Source organism: Balaenoptera ricei, chromosome 11 (assembly GCF_028023285.1).
Source record: "Balaenoptera ricei isolate mBalRic1 chromosome 11, mBalRic1.hap2, whole genome shotgun sequence".
Classification (NCBI taxonomy): domain Eukaryota; kingdom Metazoa; phylum Chordata; class Mammalia; order Artiodactyla; family Balaenopteridae; genus Balaenoptera; species Balaenoptera ricei.
Window position 1 is genome coordinate 61,078,852 of NC_082649.1, and position 15,423 is coordinate 61,094,274.

A 15,423-nucleotide genomic window follows, 5' to 3' on the forward strand; every position below is an offset into this window, starting at 1 on the left:
TTATTTTCTAAGACTATTAAGCAAAGGAAAATGCTGAGTTGTTCCTTTTAAAAAAAATTTCGTATTGTATGTTAATTTTACAAATACATTTTTATCACCTCTAAAGATGTTCCTTGATTTTTGTTTTATTCGTATGATAAAATGTCTGGTTTTCCTCAATTTGATTTTTACTTGTTAATATTTTATTTATGAACCATTGGTACTTTGTCTTTTATCTTTGTCATACATGGGTGAATCTTTAATTGCTATAATTTAAAAATATTTCATAAGAAAAATTACTAAAATATGGTACTTCCTGGCTCCTTAAACAGAGTGCTCTGCCCAGTTTAACATTTCCTTGACTCTGTACCCCCATTTTGAACATTATGGTGTGTAATAGGCCCTCAGGTCCCATTGGGGGATGAGAGGCTGCTTCCTCTGTGTTAAATGCTCCCTGGACTGCTTTCTGCTACGAGTTCTTGGGTTTGCTTTCTTTTGTTTTTCCTATGCTTTCAAGCCCCACTTCTTGTAATTCTTGGGTTGTCTTTCTATAATAGTCCCTCTCCTCCCTTTACTTGGCTCCTTTTTTAAAGACTGTGGGCTTAGAGGCTGCATAATTAAGCTTGTTATGTAATGATTTCCAAAATGAGAGTAAATAGGCTCTGAGTAAGAGCTTGGGGCCCCTCTTCTCTAGAGGATAAAACATCTGCTTCATGTCATGGAGTTTTAAATACACATTTTGGATTTTTGGAGATGTTTTGCTCCCTCGGTAGTTGGTTGTTCTGGAGAGTTAAATCATAAAGTTGATTGGTTAGTTTGTCCATTTATTTATTCATTCATTCATTTGGTGCTTATTAACTGAGCATCTACATGGTGTTGTTTACTGGATAGCTGAACCTAAGTAGGTCACACACAGTATACAGGCCAGCTCTATATCTAGCAAATAACATGGGAGCACAGTGGAAACTTTTGATGAAGACATTTTGAGTTTTATTCTCTCTGGTAATACTTTTCATTTCAGGTTCTAAAGTATTAATAAGAATGCCATTCAGCAAAGAGTTGACATAGCGGATCTGAGACTGCTCTCCTGAGAAAGCCCTGCTTGCAAGGTTGGCCTTGGCTGCCATCTTGGGACTTGGCTCTCAGAGAGCTGCCAGTCAGTGTTTAACTGATGAGGGTAGTCCTCTGTGCCCAGACTGTTTGTGCAGACAGTACGGTTTATGCTGGATGCCTGCTTTCCTCCTGGGAGTCTGGGATTTTTGGTACATGTTAGGTTGCCTATGCAACCAGCCCCACACGATAAATACCTTGGTCACTTGAGTGTCTAATGGGCTTCCTTGGGCAGTAACATCACGCACACATGCTGCGTTTTTGTGGCTGGGGGGAGAGTGTGCTCTGTGTGACCGCTCGTGGGAGGGAGAGAGGATAAGGAAGTTTGCATGTGGAATCTTCCAGCCTCCACCTGTGTCTGTCTCCCTTATGACTCAGCTGTGTGCCTTTGCTGTGCTGCTGTACTAAGTCTGTACTATAAATACAACTGTATGTGAGTCTCATGAGTCCTCTAGAATCTCTGACTGTGAGGGTGGTCTTGCGACACCCGACACAAATGCCTAATGTTTCTGGGTCTCTTACTATGTGCGCAGCTCAATACTAATCATTTTACCTGGATTGTCTCATTGAATCTTCCCAACATCCCTGCTCTGTGAGGTAGGTCAGTATCATCACCACCATTGGCAAGTGCCGGTCCTATATCTCATACATTTATTTCAGTATCTGTTTTCTTCCACATGTTTGAAACATGGAATATTGTTTCTGTTGTTCAGAGGAAACTTTAAGTGACAAAAGCACTGAGTGTTTTTTAATCATGTTGTCATTTCAGGTACGAGCACATCCTCACGGAGCCTGACCCAGTACCAGCATATGCTCTGAAGCTGCTAGTTGCCATGACTGAACACAACCCAACTTTTACCAGGTACTGTCACTTCAAATTTTCTTTTCTTTGTTTCTCATCTAGAAAGTGAATTTTCTGTGTTCTGAAAATGTTGTTAAAGATGATGAGATTCTACAAGGCTAATGTTGGAGTTACCACAGTGGTAAATTTTCATGTTTTATGGTTTGTAGTATCTGTCATCTATGGTGTTTTGGGTCATGTTCTCATATTTTTATTCTTTATTAGAGTTTGCATACTGTGGAATTCATAATGCTTTAAAATTATAAATTCTTTAAAGAGAAAATACTAACACATATACTTTTATTCTTTTTAACGTCTTTATTGGAGTATAATTGCTTTACAATGTTGTGTTAGTTTCTGCTGTATAACAAAGTGAATCAGCTATATGTATACATATATCCCCATATCCCCTCCCTCTTGCATCTCCCTCCCACCCTCCCTATCCCACCCCTCTAGGTGGTCACAAAGCACCCAGCTGGTCTCCCTGTGCTATGCAGCTGCTTCCCACTAGCTATCTGTTTTACATTTGGTAGTGTAGATATGTCAATGCTACTCTCTCACTTTGTCCCAGCTTACCCTTCCCCCTCCCCGTGTCCTCAAGTCCATTCTCTACGTCTGCGTCTTTATTCCTGTCCTGCCTCTAGGTTCGTCAGAAACATTTTTTTTTTTAGATTCCATATATATGTGTTAGCATACCGTATTTGTTTTTCTCTTTCTGACTTACTTCACTCTGTATGACAGTCTCTAGGTCCATCCACCTCACTACAAATAACTCAATTTTGTTTCCTTTTATGGCTGAGTAATATTCCATTGTATATATGTGTCACATCTTCTTTATCCATTCATCTCTCGATGGACACTTAGGTTGCTTCCATGTCCTGGCTATTGTAAATAGAGCTGCAATGAATATTGTGGTACATGGTTCTTTTTGGATTATGGTTTTTTCAGGGTATATGCCCAGTAGTGGGATTGCTGGGTTGTATGGTAGTTCTATTTTTAGTTTTTTAAGGAACCTCCATACTGTTCTCCATAGTGGCTGTATCAATTTACATTGCCACCAACAGTGCAAGAGGGTTCCCTTTTCTCCACACCCTCTCCAGCATTTATTGTTTGTAGATTTTTTGATGATGGCCATTCTGACTGGTGTGAGGTGATACCTCATTGTAGTTTTGATTTGCATTTCTCCAATGATTAGTGATGTTGAGCATCGTTTCATGTGTTTGTTGGCAATCTGTATATCTTCTTTGGAGAAATGTCTATTTAGGTCTTCTGCCCATTTTTGGATTGGATTGTTTGGTTTTTTGATATTGAGTTGCATGAGCTGCTTGTATATTTTGGAGATTAATCCTTTGTCCGTTGATTCATTTGCAAATATTTTCTCCCATTCTGAGGGTTGTCTTTTTGTCTTGTTTATGGTTTCCTTTGCTGTGCAAAAGCTTTTAAGTTTCATTAGGTCCCATTTGTTTATTTTTGTTTTTATTTCTGTTTCTCTGGGAAGTGGGTCAAAAAGGATCTTGCTGTGATTTATGGCAAAGAGTGTTCTGCCTATGTTTTCCTCTAAGAGTTTTATAGTGTCTGACCTTACATTTAGACTTTAATCCATTTTGAGTTTATTTTTGTGTAAATGACTCTACTGCCCAAAGCAATCTACAGATTCAGTGCAATCCCTATCAAACTACCAATGTCATTTTTCATAGAACTAGAACAAAAAGTTTCACAATTTGTGTGGAAACACAAAAGACCCTGAGTAGCCAAAGCAATCTTGAGAAAGAAAAATGGATCTGGGGGAATCAGGCTCCCTGACTTCAGACTATACTACAAAGCTACAGTAATCAAGACAGTATGGTACTGGCACAAAAACAGAAATATAGATCAATGGAACAGGATAGAAAGCCCAGAGATAAACCCACGCACATATGGTCACCTAATCTGTGACAAAGGAGGCAAGAATATACAATGGAGAAAAGACAGCCTCTTCAATAAGTGGTGCTGGGAAAACTGGACAGCTACATGTAAAAGAATGAAATTAGAACACTCCCTAACACCACACACAAAAATAAACACATATACTTTTAAAAAGTCAGTTCTCGCCTCAATGTACTGAACAATTGTTTATTAAATCTCTGTAGTATTTATAGACTATAATTTTTCTGCTTTTTTTTTAAGAATTAATGTTTTTTAAAAAATAAATTTATTTATTTATTTTTGGCTGCATCGGCTCTTTGTTGTTGTGTGTGGGCTTTCTCTAGTCATGGCGAACGGGGGCTACTCTTTGTTGCGGTGTGCGGGCTTCTCATTGTGGTGGCTTCTCTTGTTGCGGAGCATGGGCTCTAGGCACGCGGGATTCAGTAGTTGTGGCACATGGGCCCAGTAGTTGTGGCTCGTGGGCTCTAGAGTGCAGGCTCAGTAGTTGTGATGCACGGGCTTCGTTGCTCTGTGGCATGTGGGGTCTTCCCTGACTAGGGCTCAAACCTGCGTCCCCTGCATTGGCAGGCGGATTCTTAACCAGTGCGCCACCAGTTAAGTCCTTAATTTTTTTTTTTTTTTTTTTAGTTGACATACTTTCATTGAGTAGTGGAGAGCTTTTTGTCTTTATTGAAGACACTACCTGTGATGATACCAAATTTTTTAGTGCTAGTTGCCTAGGGTAGTGGCAGCTGCTTCACTCTTGCAAAGAAGGGTTTGTCAGAGACCACCCAGCTCTGCAGAAAGGCAAGAGAAGAGTTGTTGCTTTCAAACAAGAAGCCTGGTTTTGGTTGTATGGGTGATGTGTGAGGACCTTTTGGGTTTGGAGCCTGTACCTGTAGGTGCAGTGCACCTGTAGAGTTTCCCTTTGATCTTTCTCAGAGAACTAAATCATACAGTCCCAACCACCTGGATTTCACCTGGTCTTCTGTTTACAAGTCCTGCATAGTGATGAGCCAGCATCATATTGTTAGTGCTGAACAAGAAATGCTATTTGTAGAGTATCTGTATTGAGTGAAAGGCTGACCTAAGACAACCTCTGCAAGGGGTGTGCCAGGGCCTGGGGTATGCCCTGACCCAGTCGCAGGGCTGCCCCGGTGCTTTGGGTCTTCAGGTCAGCCACAGTGTGGGGCCTGTCACAGCTCTCAGGCCTCTCTGCTGTGAGCAGCCTCATTTGTTTCCAGAGAGTGACATATAAATATTACCCTGTACTCCCTGTGCCACGTTGTAAAAGAATTTGGGGAGCACTTAACCCTTTATATTGTTGGCAATTCTGAATCCTGTGTTTCTGTAGTCTTTTAAAAGTCTGTCCAATGAGCCTTCCAAATTTCTCACTCAGAAGGCACCATCCTCTATTCCTTCAGAAGAAATTTATGTCTAAAGAGTGAATCTGTGTTAGGAGTTAAAGCCAAATTCAGATAGTTGTTTCTTTTCTGGACCTTTGATACCAAGTGGGAATATTGTATACTGATTTTATCCTCTCATTAGATTGAACAGATTGCATTTCCTTTTTTTTATGTTGACTCTTGCTCATTCATGTGGCATGTTTTCCAGGCTACTTTCTCTTCTTGCCAACTCTTTATTAAATTCATCTGAATTTCCTCATATTGAGGGAAAAAACCTAGTGAGGTGGAAACAGATAACTGATGACCTATAACCTTTTTATTTTAAAATGGTTAGACACTAGGTTTAGAAGTCAGTTTATATTTTTTTAGTTTACAAGCAGAATTCAATGGATTAATTTTTATAAACTTTTTTCTTTGTTTTCCTTGCATAATTAATACTTGAATATATTGTCTTTGTATTAAATTCCAGCACTGTAATCACGAGGTCCCCTGGGCTTCCTCATTCCCCACCACTGCTGCACAGGTCTCTCCCCTAGGGCTAATACTTGTTATTATTTTGGTGGGTGTCCTTCCTGAACTTTTTTGGGAGCTATTTAAATTCAGTATGTATATACTGAATTTAAATAGCTTCGCTGTGTGGTGGTCAGTTTTTAAAAAAATCATAGATAGTATCATTGGGTGTGTGTTTTTCTGAAATTTACCTTTTCATTTATCAAAATTATTTGAAGATCTTTTCCTATCAGTATTTATTCACACTCTTGGCAATATCTTTGCCAAACTTACGGATGAAAATGGGATTTCGTTTCATTTTGCATTCACTTATCTACTGATAAACTCGAACCTCTTAATATTTATTCACTAAATTCAATTGTAAAAGGTCCATAGCCTTCAACCATCAGTTCTACTGCTACGTATCTGTTCAAGAGAAAAACTCATATATACACAAAGATTTCTGCCTAGGCAAATAAGTTTTAAAATGAGAAAAATGGTTTTAAAATTAAATTACGTTATAGCTATAATAAACACAACTGTGCAAGGGTTTGAAAGGGCAGGGTACATTTTGAATACTGCTCTACAAAGATATCCTAATAATTTTGTAAACTGAAATTGTTTATCACCCCCAAACCCCATTTAAATACCACTTTGCCTTTTGTAGGGTCTCTTTCTGTATTCATTGTTCTCTTCTGTTTGCCTTTTCTCTTGAAACAGGATATTAAAATGAGAGTTGTCCCATGTCGATTTTGGCTGAGGCTCCAGAGGTCAAGAGCAAAGCATTAAAGGCCTATTACCACCCACCTGCTCTCTTCCCCCCCACCCCTTCTAAAGGGAGGTTCTAGATCCCACAGACCCTAGCAACCTGTGTGCATTTTGCAAAATCCATTCGTATACCTTGAAGGGGGGGTGGGGGAAAGGAAGTTTTTTATTTCCCTAACTGGATTTTCTTTTTTTTCAAAAATGAATTTTAAGTCCAACATTTCGAAATGGGTAATACATTTCTATTTGGGGGAAAAAAACAATATAAAAAGATAATACCGAGAAGACCTGTTCCTTCCTCTGTCCACTGTGATCTTTCCTCATCTTCCCATTATATCCCTTACGGCTGACTGCTTTATTCCTTTTATGTCCAAAGGCAAACTAATGTGACTGTGTATTTTCTCATTTCTCCCTTTCACACACAAATAGCATATTATGTATGTTTTTCTACCCTACGACTTTTTCCCCCAATTTTGTTTCTATGTTGATACATAGAGAGCTTCCATGTTGTGTTTTACAGTTATAAACTCTTCCATTGTATAGATATACCATACTTTGTCTCATTAATGTCTAATGGATAGACTTGAGTTCTTTCTAATCTAGTGATAGAGCAAAGAATGAACAATCTTATATTCATACTTCATTTTGTATGTATGCATCTACGTCTTATAGGATAAATCCCTAGATATGGTATTTGTGTATCAAAGGATAAATGCACTTAAAATTTGTTTTCAGGTTCAGCCATATTGCCCTATGGTGGGGACTTTACCATTTTGCATCTCCAAAGGACATGTTTGAGGATGCCTGGCCCCCTACAACCTCGCTATCAGAATTTGTTGTTAAACTTTGGAACTTTGCCAGGGTGATGAGAGGTTATTTCATTGTAATTTTAATTTGCATTTTCCTTTTCATGAGTGAAGTTGAATATTTCTTTTTATGGTTAAAAGCCATTTGCATTTTGCTTTTTGCTCATGTTCTTTGCCATCAGTCCTTGGTCTTGGCAATGCCACCCTTCAAACTGAAACACCTCCTGCCTGGCTTTCCATTGCACAAATACATTACAGGCCACTAATCCGTTTTACTTCTAACAGTGTCTGCACTATTCCTATTTTTTTTTGCTATCGTGAGTAGCATGACCATGGCTGTTACTTTGTATGCTACAAGTGGTGAATCCATGTATGTTTCTCCATTGTGTATCCATTCTAGAATGGAAATACTGGCTCACAGAGCTTGTGCTTGCCTAGATCCAGTAGATACTGCCAAGCAGTTTTCCAAATTGGTTGTACCAATTTACATTCCTACTAGCATTGTTCACAAGGTCTGGTTGTCATGTAAGCTTTAAAAAATTTTTTTTAAAGTCAGGTTTACTGAAGTATAAGCTTACATAGAGTAAAATTCACTCATTTTAGGTATGCAGTTCTCTGAGTTTTGAGAAACGTACACAATTGTGCAACCATCACCACTATCAAGATAGAGTATTTCCATCATTCCAAAATGTTCCCTCATGCCCCTTTGAATGTTAGCTTATAAAAATTCTGTTTGCCTGGAGAATGATATGACCAGACTCATTTTAAGTTTCATTTTAATTTTTAAAATTTATTTTTTAAGAGTTAATACATAACACATTTCAAATTTCAGTATTTGAAAGAGTTTACATAGAAAAGCATATTTTTACCCCAGGAGATAGCCACCCTTTGAGCAGTTTGTGTGTGTATGTATATTATCTTTCACATGTATGGTAGTATGTCGACTGCACCATTCTGTACTTCTTTTCAGAAATGTGTATAACAGCTTTATTGAGATATAGTTCACGTACCATCTGTACTTTTTAAAAAAAACAGATACATAGTATTACATTTTATGAATATTCCATATTTATTTAACAAGTCACCTTTTGTTGAACATTTATGTTTTTCTAATCTGTTGGTATTATAAAACAAGGGTACAATTAATAATTAATTATTCATCACGTGTGTGTATATATGGATAAGTTAAATAATGAGAAGTGGAATTGCTTCATCATAGGGTACATAATATCATCTGGGGATCTTATAAAAAGTCTAAAACCCAGGCCATATCCCAGGCCAATTAAATCACAATCTCTAAGGCTGGACATAGACATCAGTAGTTTTTGAAGCTCACCAGGTGATTACAGCATGCAAATAAGAGGGTTTTCTTTTGCTCTTTCAATTGAGACCTGTTTCTCTGCCTTTTCATTTTGCTTAACTTACTCTGCCTCTGTAAATTTAGGTGAAACACTTACAGGTTGCTGTCTTAAGTGTTGTCCTTACATAGGAGCGTCCCTGTGTAGACTGCGTGTGCCCAGTGCCTTTCGTGGGAGATCTGGATTTGACGTGGACCCAAGTCACGTCATTCCTCAGTGTGTGCTGGCAGCTCTCTCCTAGGTAGGGGTGGAGCTGGAGATGGAGGGGCTAGAGCTGGTGCCAGGTGTGAGGCGGGACCACCCCTGTGCTCAGTGGCCGTCACCACCTAACAGGGGCAGGGTCTGATCCCAGGTTGTAGAGCAGAGGCCCTGACAGTCGGGCCCGAGCTGGCTCTTTGCCTTTAAGCCTGTGCCTTCCCTGCTCCTTGCCCTGGGACCCTTGCCCCTTGCCCCAGAGGGGGGCAGTGCTGAAGCAAGGGGTCCCGTGGGGGCTTTTGGCTCATGTCAGCTGCAGACAGAGCTGTCCGCAGTGCGCCTCCTGCAGAGGCACCAGCAGTTGTTTCCCTTGCTCTGCTCAGACACAGTGAGCCCAAGTCCCCTTTGTCCCTCACAGCCGCTCACTCCCCTAGAGCAGTCCTCAGTTTTCGCTCTCCATCCTGCCTCGGGGACAAGCCAGTGTGCACTTGTGCAGCCGTGGAGTCCAGGCTTCCCACAGCCCTCCTGTTGGTCCCAGTGGTCCTCCAGCCAGCCAAGGGGGCTCATCTCCCCTGTGTAGGACCCCAGGGTTGGGGCCCAATCTGTGGCTCACAGCACTCCCTCCCCAGGGCGGGTCCCCACCCGTGTATCTTCCCCTTTCCTCTGAGTTCCCTCCCAGTGGCACAGGTCCCAGCCTGATCGCTTTTCTTCCCTTCCTACCCAATTACTTGTGGATCTTTATTCCAGCCTTAGTTGTACAGAAGTCTTTTTTGCCAGTTTCCAGTTAGTTTTCAGTGAGAATTGTTCCTCACATGGGTGTATTTTTGATGTGTTTGTGGGGGAAGTTGAGGTCCACATCCTCCTCCTCCGCCATCTTGATAGATCTCCCACTGTTGTTAACTATTTTTTGAAAGTAAAATATACCTTACATTCTTATGGAAGATTTTATAGATGGATGTGTTTATGTTATAGTGTCTGGTTGTAGGGAAATCCGGAGTGTATACACATGTATTAGGATGTCTGTCTGCTTTCCTTGTAAACGATTTTTTGATTTGTGACCCTGTTGAGTTTGTGACCCCTGGACTTTAGACAGGATGCTTATTTCAACAAAGGAATCTTTTCTCATTGTTTTCTTTCAACACAGATGTGAATTCATGGTTACATGAATACTTAGCAGCTATTTCGGGGTCAGAAGTGGATGGTTTCAGATTACTTTTTTGGTGTGACATTTACAAGGCAACCACTTAGAGTTTATTGTACACCTTTAAAAGTAGTGGTTCCCCAGTTGTGTACAATAGAGTGCTGGTAAATCCGAGTAGGGGTTCAGTAAAGCTTTTTGTGTTTCACAAGGCATCCTTATCTGTAGGCTTTCCCTGGTTGTCTAAAACAGATTCACAAGCTCTGGCCCACAGGGCCAGGACCTGCGAGGTAAGAGTGGTGGTTATGCTGTTAAAGAGTTGTGCAGCCTACAGACACAGACGAATTTGAGGCACAGAGACCTTGTGTCTGGCAAAGCCTAAAAATATACTTTCTAGCCCTTTTCAGAGCATGTTTCCTGACTGCTGAACTGAAGGAGTACAACTTTTTTGTCTTTATTCATGAGAATAGAGAAATATTAGAACGTTAGCACTATATGGGACTTTGGGGAGATCATTAAAATGTATGTTAACAAAAAATTACTCTTGATTGCTGAGATCAACACACCAGGAGATGACTGCCCTCAGAGAGAGTGTGTTACACTCACAGATTCCGAGAGGGGCAGCCACGTGGGGAAGCAAGAGAGGCAGTCAGGAGGCAGAGGAAGGAAGAGGAAAACGTGGGCCAGAGCCTTTGTTGTAGTTTACAAGGGTAGGAGTGGGTGAGCAGGCTTAGGATTGGCTGCTTGAATATTTTCAGTGGGCTCTGAGGTGTGGGGTTTATATCTCCTTAGCTGGTTCCTGGCCCTGGGATGATTAGGGCAGGGAAACAGTGGCCTGGAGTTTAAGAGCTCCATATAAAGGAGGCTGTTGGGGGTTTGGTTGGCTTGCATAGGAAAGGCAAGCTCAAAGGAGAGTAGTTTGCTATCTCTGGGAACTGTCTGGCCCTGGGAGGGGCCTTTCCCCCAGAGTTAGTAAGATCTTAAGATGTCAAAGAATCAAAAGTACAGAATAAAAAGACATGATTAGTATCCTGGGCCGATGTCTTCATTTTACACATGAGGAAAGTGAGGCCCCAGAGGGAATTTGTGTGCCCCAGACGCCATAGTCAAGTCGAAGAAGGTCAGGTTTCGGATCTAGACCTCCTAGTCCACTGTTGTTTGTACCATCCAGCAGAGCCACATTTGGAAAGACACCCAAGTGAATATCACAGTGGATTTTGAAATAGGATTGTTTTACGTTTCTTTGTGTCACATTTACTTGTAAGAGTGGTCCAGTTCCTCAACATGCTTGTCTTCAGTGTCGTGTGGATCTGATAATAGCACATGCATGATTCTCCTTTGTTTCCCTCTGCCATCATCATTAGGTTCTGGCGCTCCTCTCTCTTTATTTTTATCATTGAGGCAGCTCTTGGCACAATTCTGGTTAGTAATATCCTGGTTGCTGACCTGTGCCTTCCCTCACTCTCCTGGATTTTGAACCCTCCTCTGCTCATGACTTAAACCACACTTACAGGGTTGAAATCCTTCCTTATTATGTTAATTATGATATAACGCATCATCCTGTCTCCTACAGGAACTAACATAAGTCTTTTTTTTTAAAATAAATTTATTTTTTTATTTATTATTTTTATTTATTTATTTATTAGTTTTGGCTGTGTTGGGTCTTCGCCGCTGCACGCAGGCTCTCTCCAGTTGCCGCGAGCAGGGGCTACTCTTCGCTGCAGTGCGCGGGCCCCTCACTGCGGTGGCCTCTCCTGTTGCAGAGCACGGGCTCCAGAGTGCACAGGCTTCAGTAGATGTGGCGCGTGGGCTCAGTAGTTGTGGCTCGTGGGCTCTAGAGCGCAGGCTCAGCAGCTGCGGCACACGGGCTCAGCTGCTCTGCGGCATGTGGGGTCTTCCCGGACCAGGGCTCGAACCCTTGTCCCTTGCACCGGCAGGCGGACTCCCAACTACTGCGCCACTAGGGAAGCCCCTAACGTAAGTCTTTTTACATAAGCGCTTATGGAGTAGGTATTAAATTAATTCTCTCCATCCATCCCAGTATTCTGATAGAATTATGGAAGGACACCAATCTAAAGCCTTAGGAGTTTAATCCAAGGCATTCTGTTTTCCTTAGTGATTTGTGAGGAAGATCAACAGTAATTGATCCAAATCTGTTTTGACTTTTTAAAAATCTTTTTAGGAAATAAAAAACTCTTATGTGAGTTTTTCCTGTTGCAAGTGGTAGTACTACTTCTGCTTATTTTCTTCTTTTATCTTGTTCATCAACACAGAGATTTCCCCTAAGTTCCTGGTGACTTGGTACACACTTTATTGCCTAACCTTACTGTATGGGGATCAGTTGGGTCCATTGAGACTGTTTATCTCGGTCCTTAGAAACAACTTAATCTCTCGAATCTGTATTCCCATAGCAACCCTGTATGCTGGAGGCTTACTCACCACTTATCCTCCTCTGACTCGCATGGGACCAGTGACAACTTTCCTTATGGAGTGGCAACCAGGGCCCGGCCAAGAGCCCAACATGCTGATGTGTCTTTGGTCACATGGTGCCTGGGCTTGAGCCACTCACTTGTCGTGTTGGAAGCCAGCATTTAGTTGAAGTCTTTGGTCAGAGCAGTCCCTGGCATTTTGGGGGCTACAATCAACAATAATTCACAGTTCCTTCCTTCTTTATTTAAACAGATGTTAAGGGATTTTTAACAGAATGCCACCTAACATTTTCTCTTGAAGTAGTTCCTTACTTGCCCACAAGAAAGTTCATTTGTTTCTTTTCTCTTCTTCACAAAGTCTCTTGAAGTTTTACAGTTAATTTCCATTGTAGAATTATGGAACTTCAGGACAGAATCAGCTTTGATATTTTTCTACCTACAGGAAAAGTTAGTATTATTTATTCATTTACTGAGTCACCTCACAAATAGTTGTGTTCTCTGAGTTGGACAAAACATACACGGTCCTGATTTTCATGGAGCTTATGAATGCATGGGGGTAATAGACAATAAACAAGGAAATCAATTAAAAAACCCCATGATTTCAGCTAGTGATGTAAGTGGTGTACAGAACAGTAAAGCGGGGTTAGAGTATGGAGAGTGATGGGCTGGGGTCAGCTGTTTTCAAGAGGGTGGTTAAGAGCTTCTTTGGGAAGGTGGCAACATATAAGATTGAGGTGACGAGCTGCATTAATGCTAGCTTCATTATTAAAGAAGCAAGCCTCTGATTTCCTGCGACTTTTAGATGAGGGGAATAACAACAGTGTCAGATGCTGCTGCGAGTGTCGGTACGATGAGGATGGAGAATTAACCATTAGAGTTGGCAAGAGGAGTGATTTCTTAGGGGTTATTTTTAGTGGCATTCAGGGGCAAAAGCCTGGTGGAGTTCACTGAGAAGGGAATGATGAGGTGGAGACAGGGAACATCAGTAATTCGAAAGAGAGTTTTGCTATAAAGCAGAGCTGGAAAATGGGGAGCTGGACGGGGATATGGGATCAAAGCAATTTCTTCGTTTATTCTGATTATTTTAGTGATGTTTCTATGTTGATGAGGATGATCTAGTGCAGAGGTTGGTAAACTACAGCTTAGGGGCCAAGTCCAGCGCACCTGCTTTTGTAAATAAAATGTTATCAGAACACAGCCACACTGATTCATTTATTTATTGTTTGTGGCTGCTTTTGTGCTACAGCGGCAGAGCTGGGTAGTTTTGAAAGAGACCGCGTGACCTGCAAAGCCAAGAATATTTACTTCTGGCCCTTAACTGGAGCAATTTCCCAACCCTTGATCTCGTAGGAAGGGTAAAACTGATGAAGCAACAGGGTGAGCAGTGCCTTGCTAGACTGATATCCTTGCCTCCTAGGGGGGTAGCCCCTGCAATGCTGCCTGAGGGAGAGGTGTTAGAATCCAGTGCACGGGCGCAGGGGTAATTGAGCCGGGAAGTTAGGAAGTGATGCTCTGCCTCTGGGATGCTTGAAAGTGAGACTTTTGAAGTGGTGCAATTAGTAGTCATAAAACTATCTAGAAACTGGGTGCCCGAGGGGGGATTAGAAAAGAGTTTGGAAGTGATGAGGTCATTGAATTGAGTGGTCAAGGTATTGAATTCTTATTTGGATAACTGGAAACTATGTTCTGTATTCCTATTTTTAGACTATTTATAAAAACGATGGTAACTGTACTAAAGCCTCAATGTTGTTTACATATTTCTGTTTGGGGCTGTTGCCATTTGTTACTATCCTTCGTTTCCTACTTTCAGATAGAGAGTAAAATGGTAACTATTACTGTCATTATTGTGGTCATTATTTTTTATGAGTTCCTCTTTTTATACTTGCCTTTAAAAAAATTAAGACATTATTTTCCCTATGGAAAATGCGTTACATTTCCCTTATTAAACTGTTTAAGCATGTTCAGAAGTACTATTTATTCTTAGCTCTTTCAGGTAGGACAGAGCCCAGTCCTCTCTGGAACCCTGCTTAGAGGTGTTTTTTAGCCTGGGTCTTCTATCTAGAGTAGATATCTTCTGCCTAGAAACATATCTAACCATAGAATGTTGGTTAAATCTCAGGTGTACTATGCCGTTGGCCATATTTTATCACCTGCTCATTACTTGCTCAGACTTAAGCATTTGAGACACAGTTTGGGCCTGTGATTCTCCATGTCTTCCCTGCTGCAGCTTGATGGAACCTTGGAGTGGTGGGCAGTGTGTGCAGCCCGTAGGTCCCTGGTCATCTCCTCCTCAGCTTTTCACTGTCAAGAGCCCTAGGCTTCGTGCGCCCCTAGACAGAGCCAGAGACTGTTCTGCAGACTCTGTGGCCATTGTAGAGATGACATGAAAGCACTGGGAAGATAGTACTGCTCACATACCACAGTTCTTTTAGCGCAAGAGTCTAGCCTGGGCTGTCAGAGCGTAATGCGAATTCTAGGACTGCATTCCAAGCTTCCCAAGTAGTTAAACATTGGGCTTAGTTCAGCGGCAGGCTCCTCAATTCACCAGTCATTATTAGGGAATGAGTCAGTCGCGTAGAGAAACCTTTCTCTGGGTTTTGTGCCAACAGTTTTATAGGTGTGAGTCCGCAGTGAGCTTTTCCTGCCAGTTCTATGAGGAAGCGAAAGCTATAAGTGGCCTGTGTGCCAGTGGAAATGAGACCTTCCCCTTGGACAGTTCTAGGGTGAGAGTGTCAGTGCCCATGGCTAGATGGCAGTCATGGGCATTGGTAAAACCAAAACCTTCAGTAGCTTTCGTAAGCCATTGCCATCTAAATATTGATATCCTTCAGTGGAACACTTGATTTCTCATTTACATATAGGGTATGCCATCAAAGCAATCTACTTTATTCTTTACCATAATAAACAGTTTTCCATTTCTTTATCCAGCCACCATAGGCATCATTATCTTCAGGATTTAAAAGGAGTATTCTTTAAATTATTTGTTTATTTAACATCAGATT

At 41.3% G+C, this 15,423-nt stretch overlaps 1 protein-coding gene across 4 annotated transcripts in view; it reads left to right on the top strand.

Annotated features, from left to right (window-relative positions):
* Positions 1–15,423, top strand: part of ULK4 (unc-51 like kinase 4) — a 539,805-nt gene that overhangs the window by 219,653 nt on the left and 304,729 nt on the right. For all 4 annotated transcript variants that reach the window (XM_059939363.1, XM_059939366.1, XM_059939365.1 and 1 more), the window contains one exon: positions 1,859–1,951. In XM_059939363.1, coding sequence (XP_059795346.1) covers positions 1,859–1,951 — 93 coding nt within the window. The remainder of the gene's footprint in view (positions 1–1,858; positions 1,952–15,423) is intronic.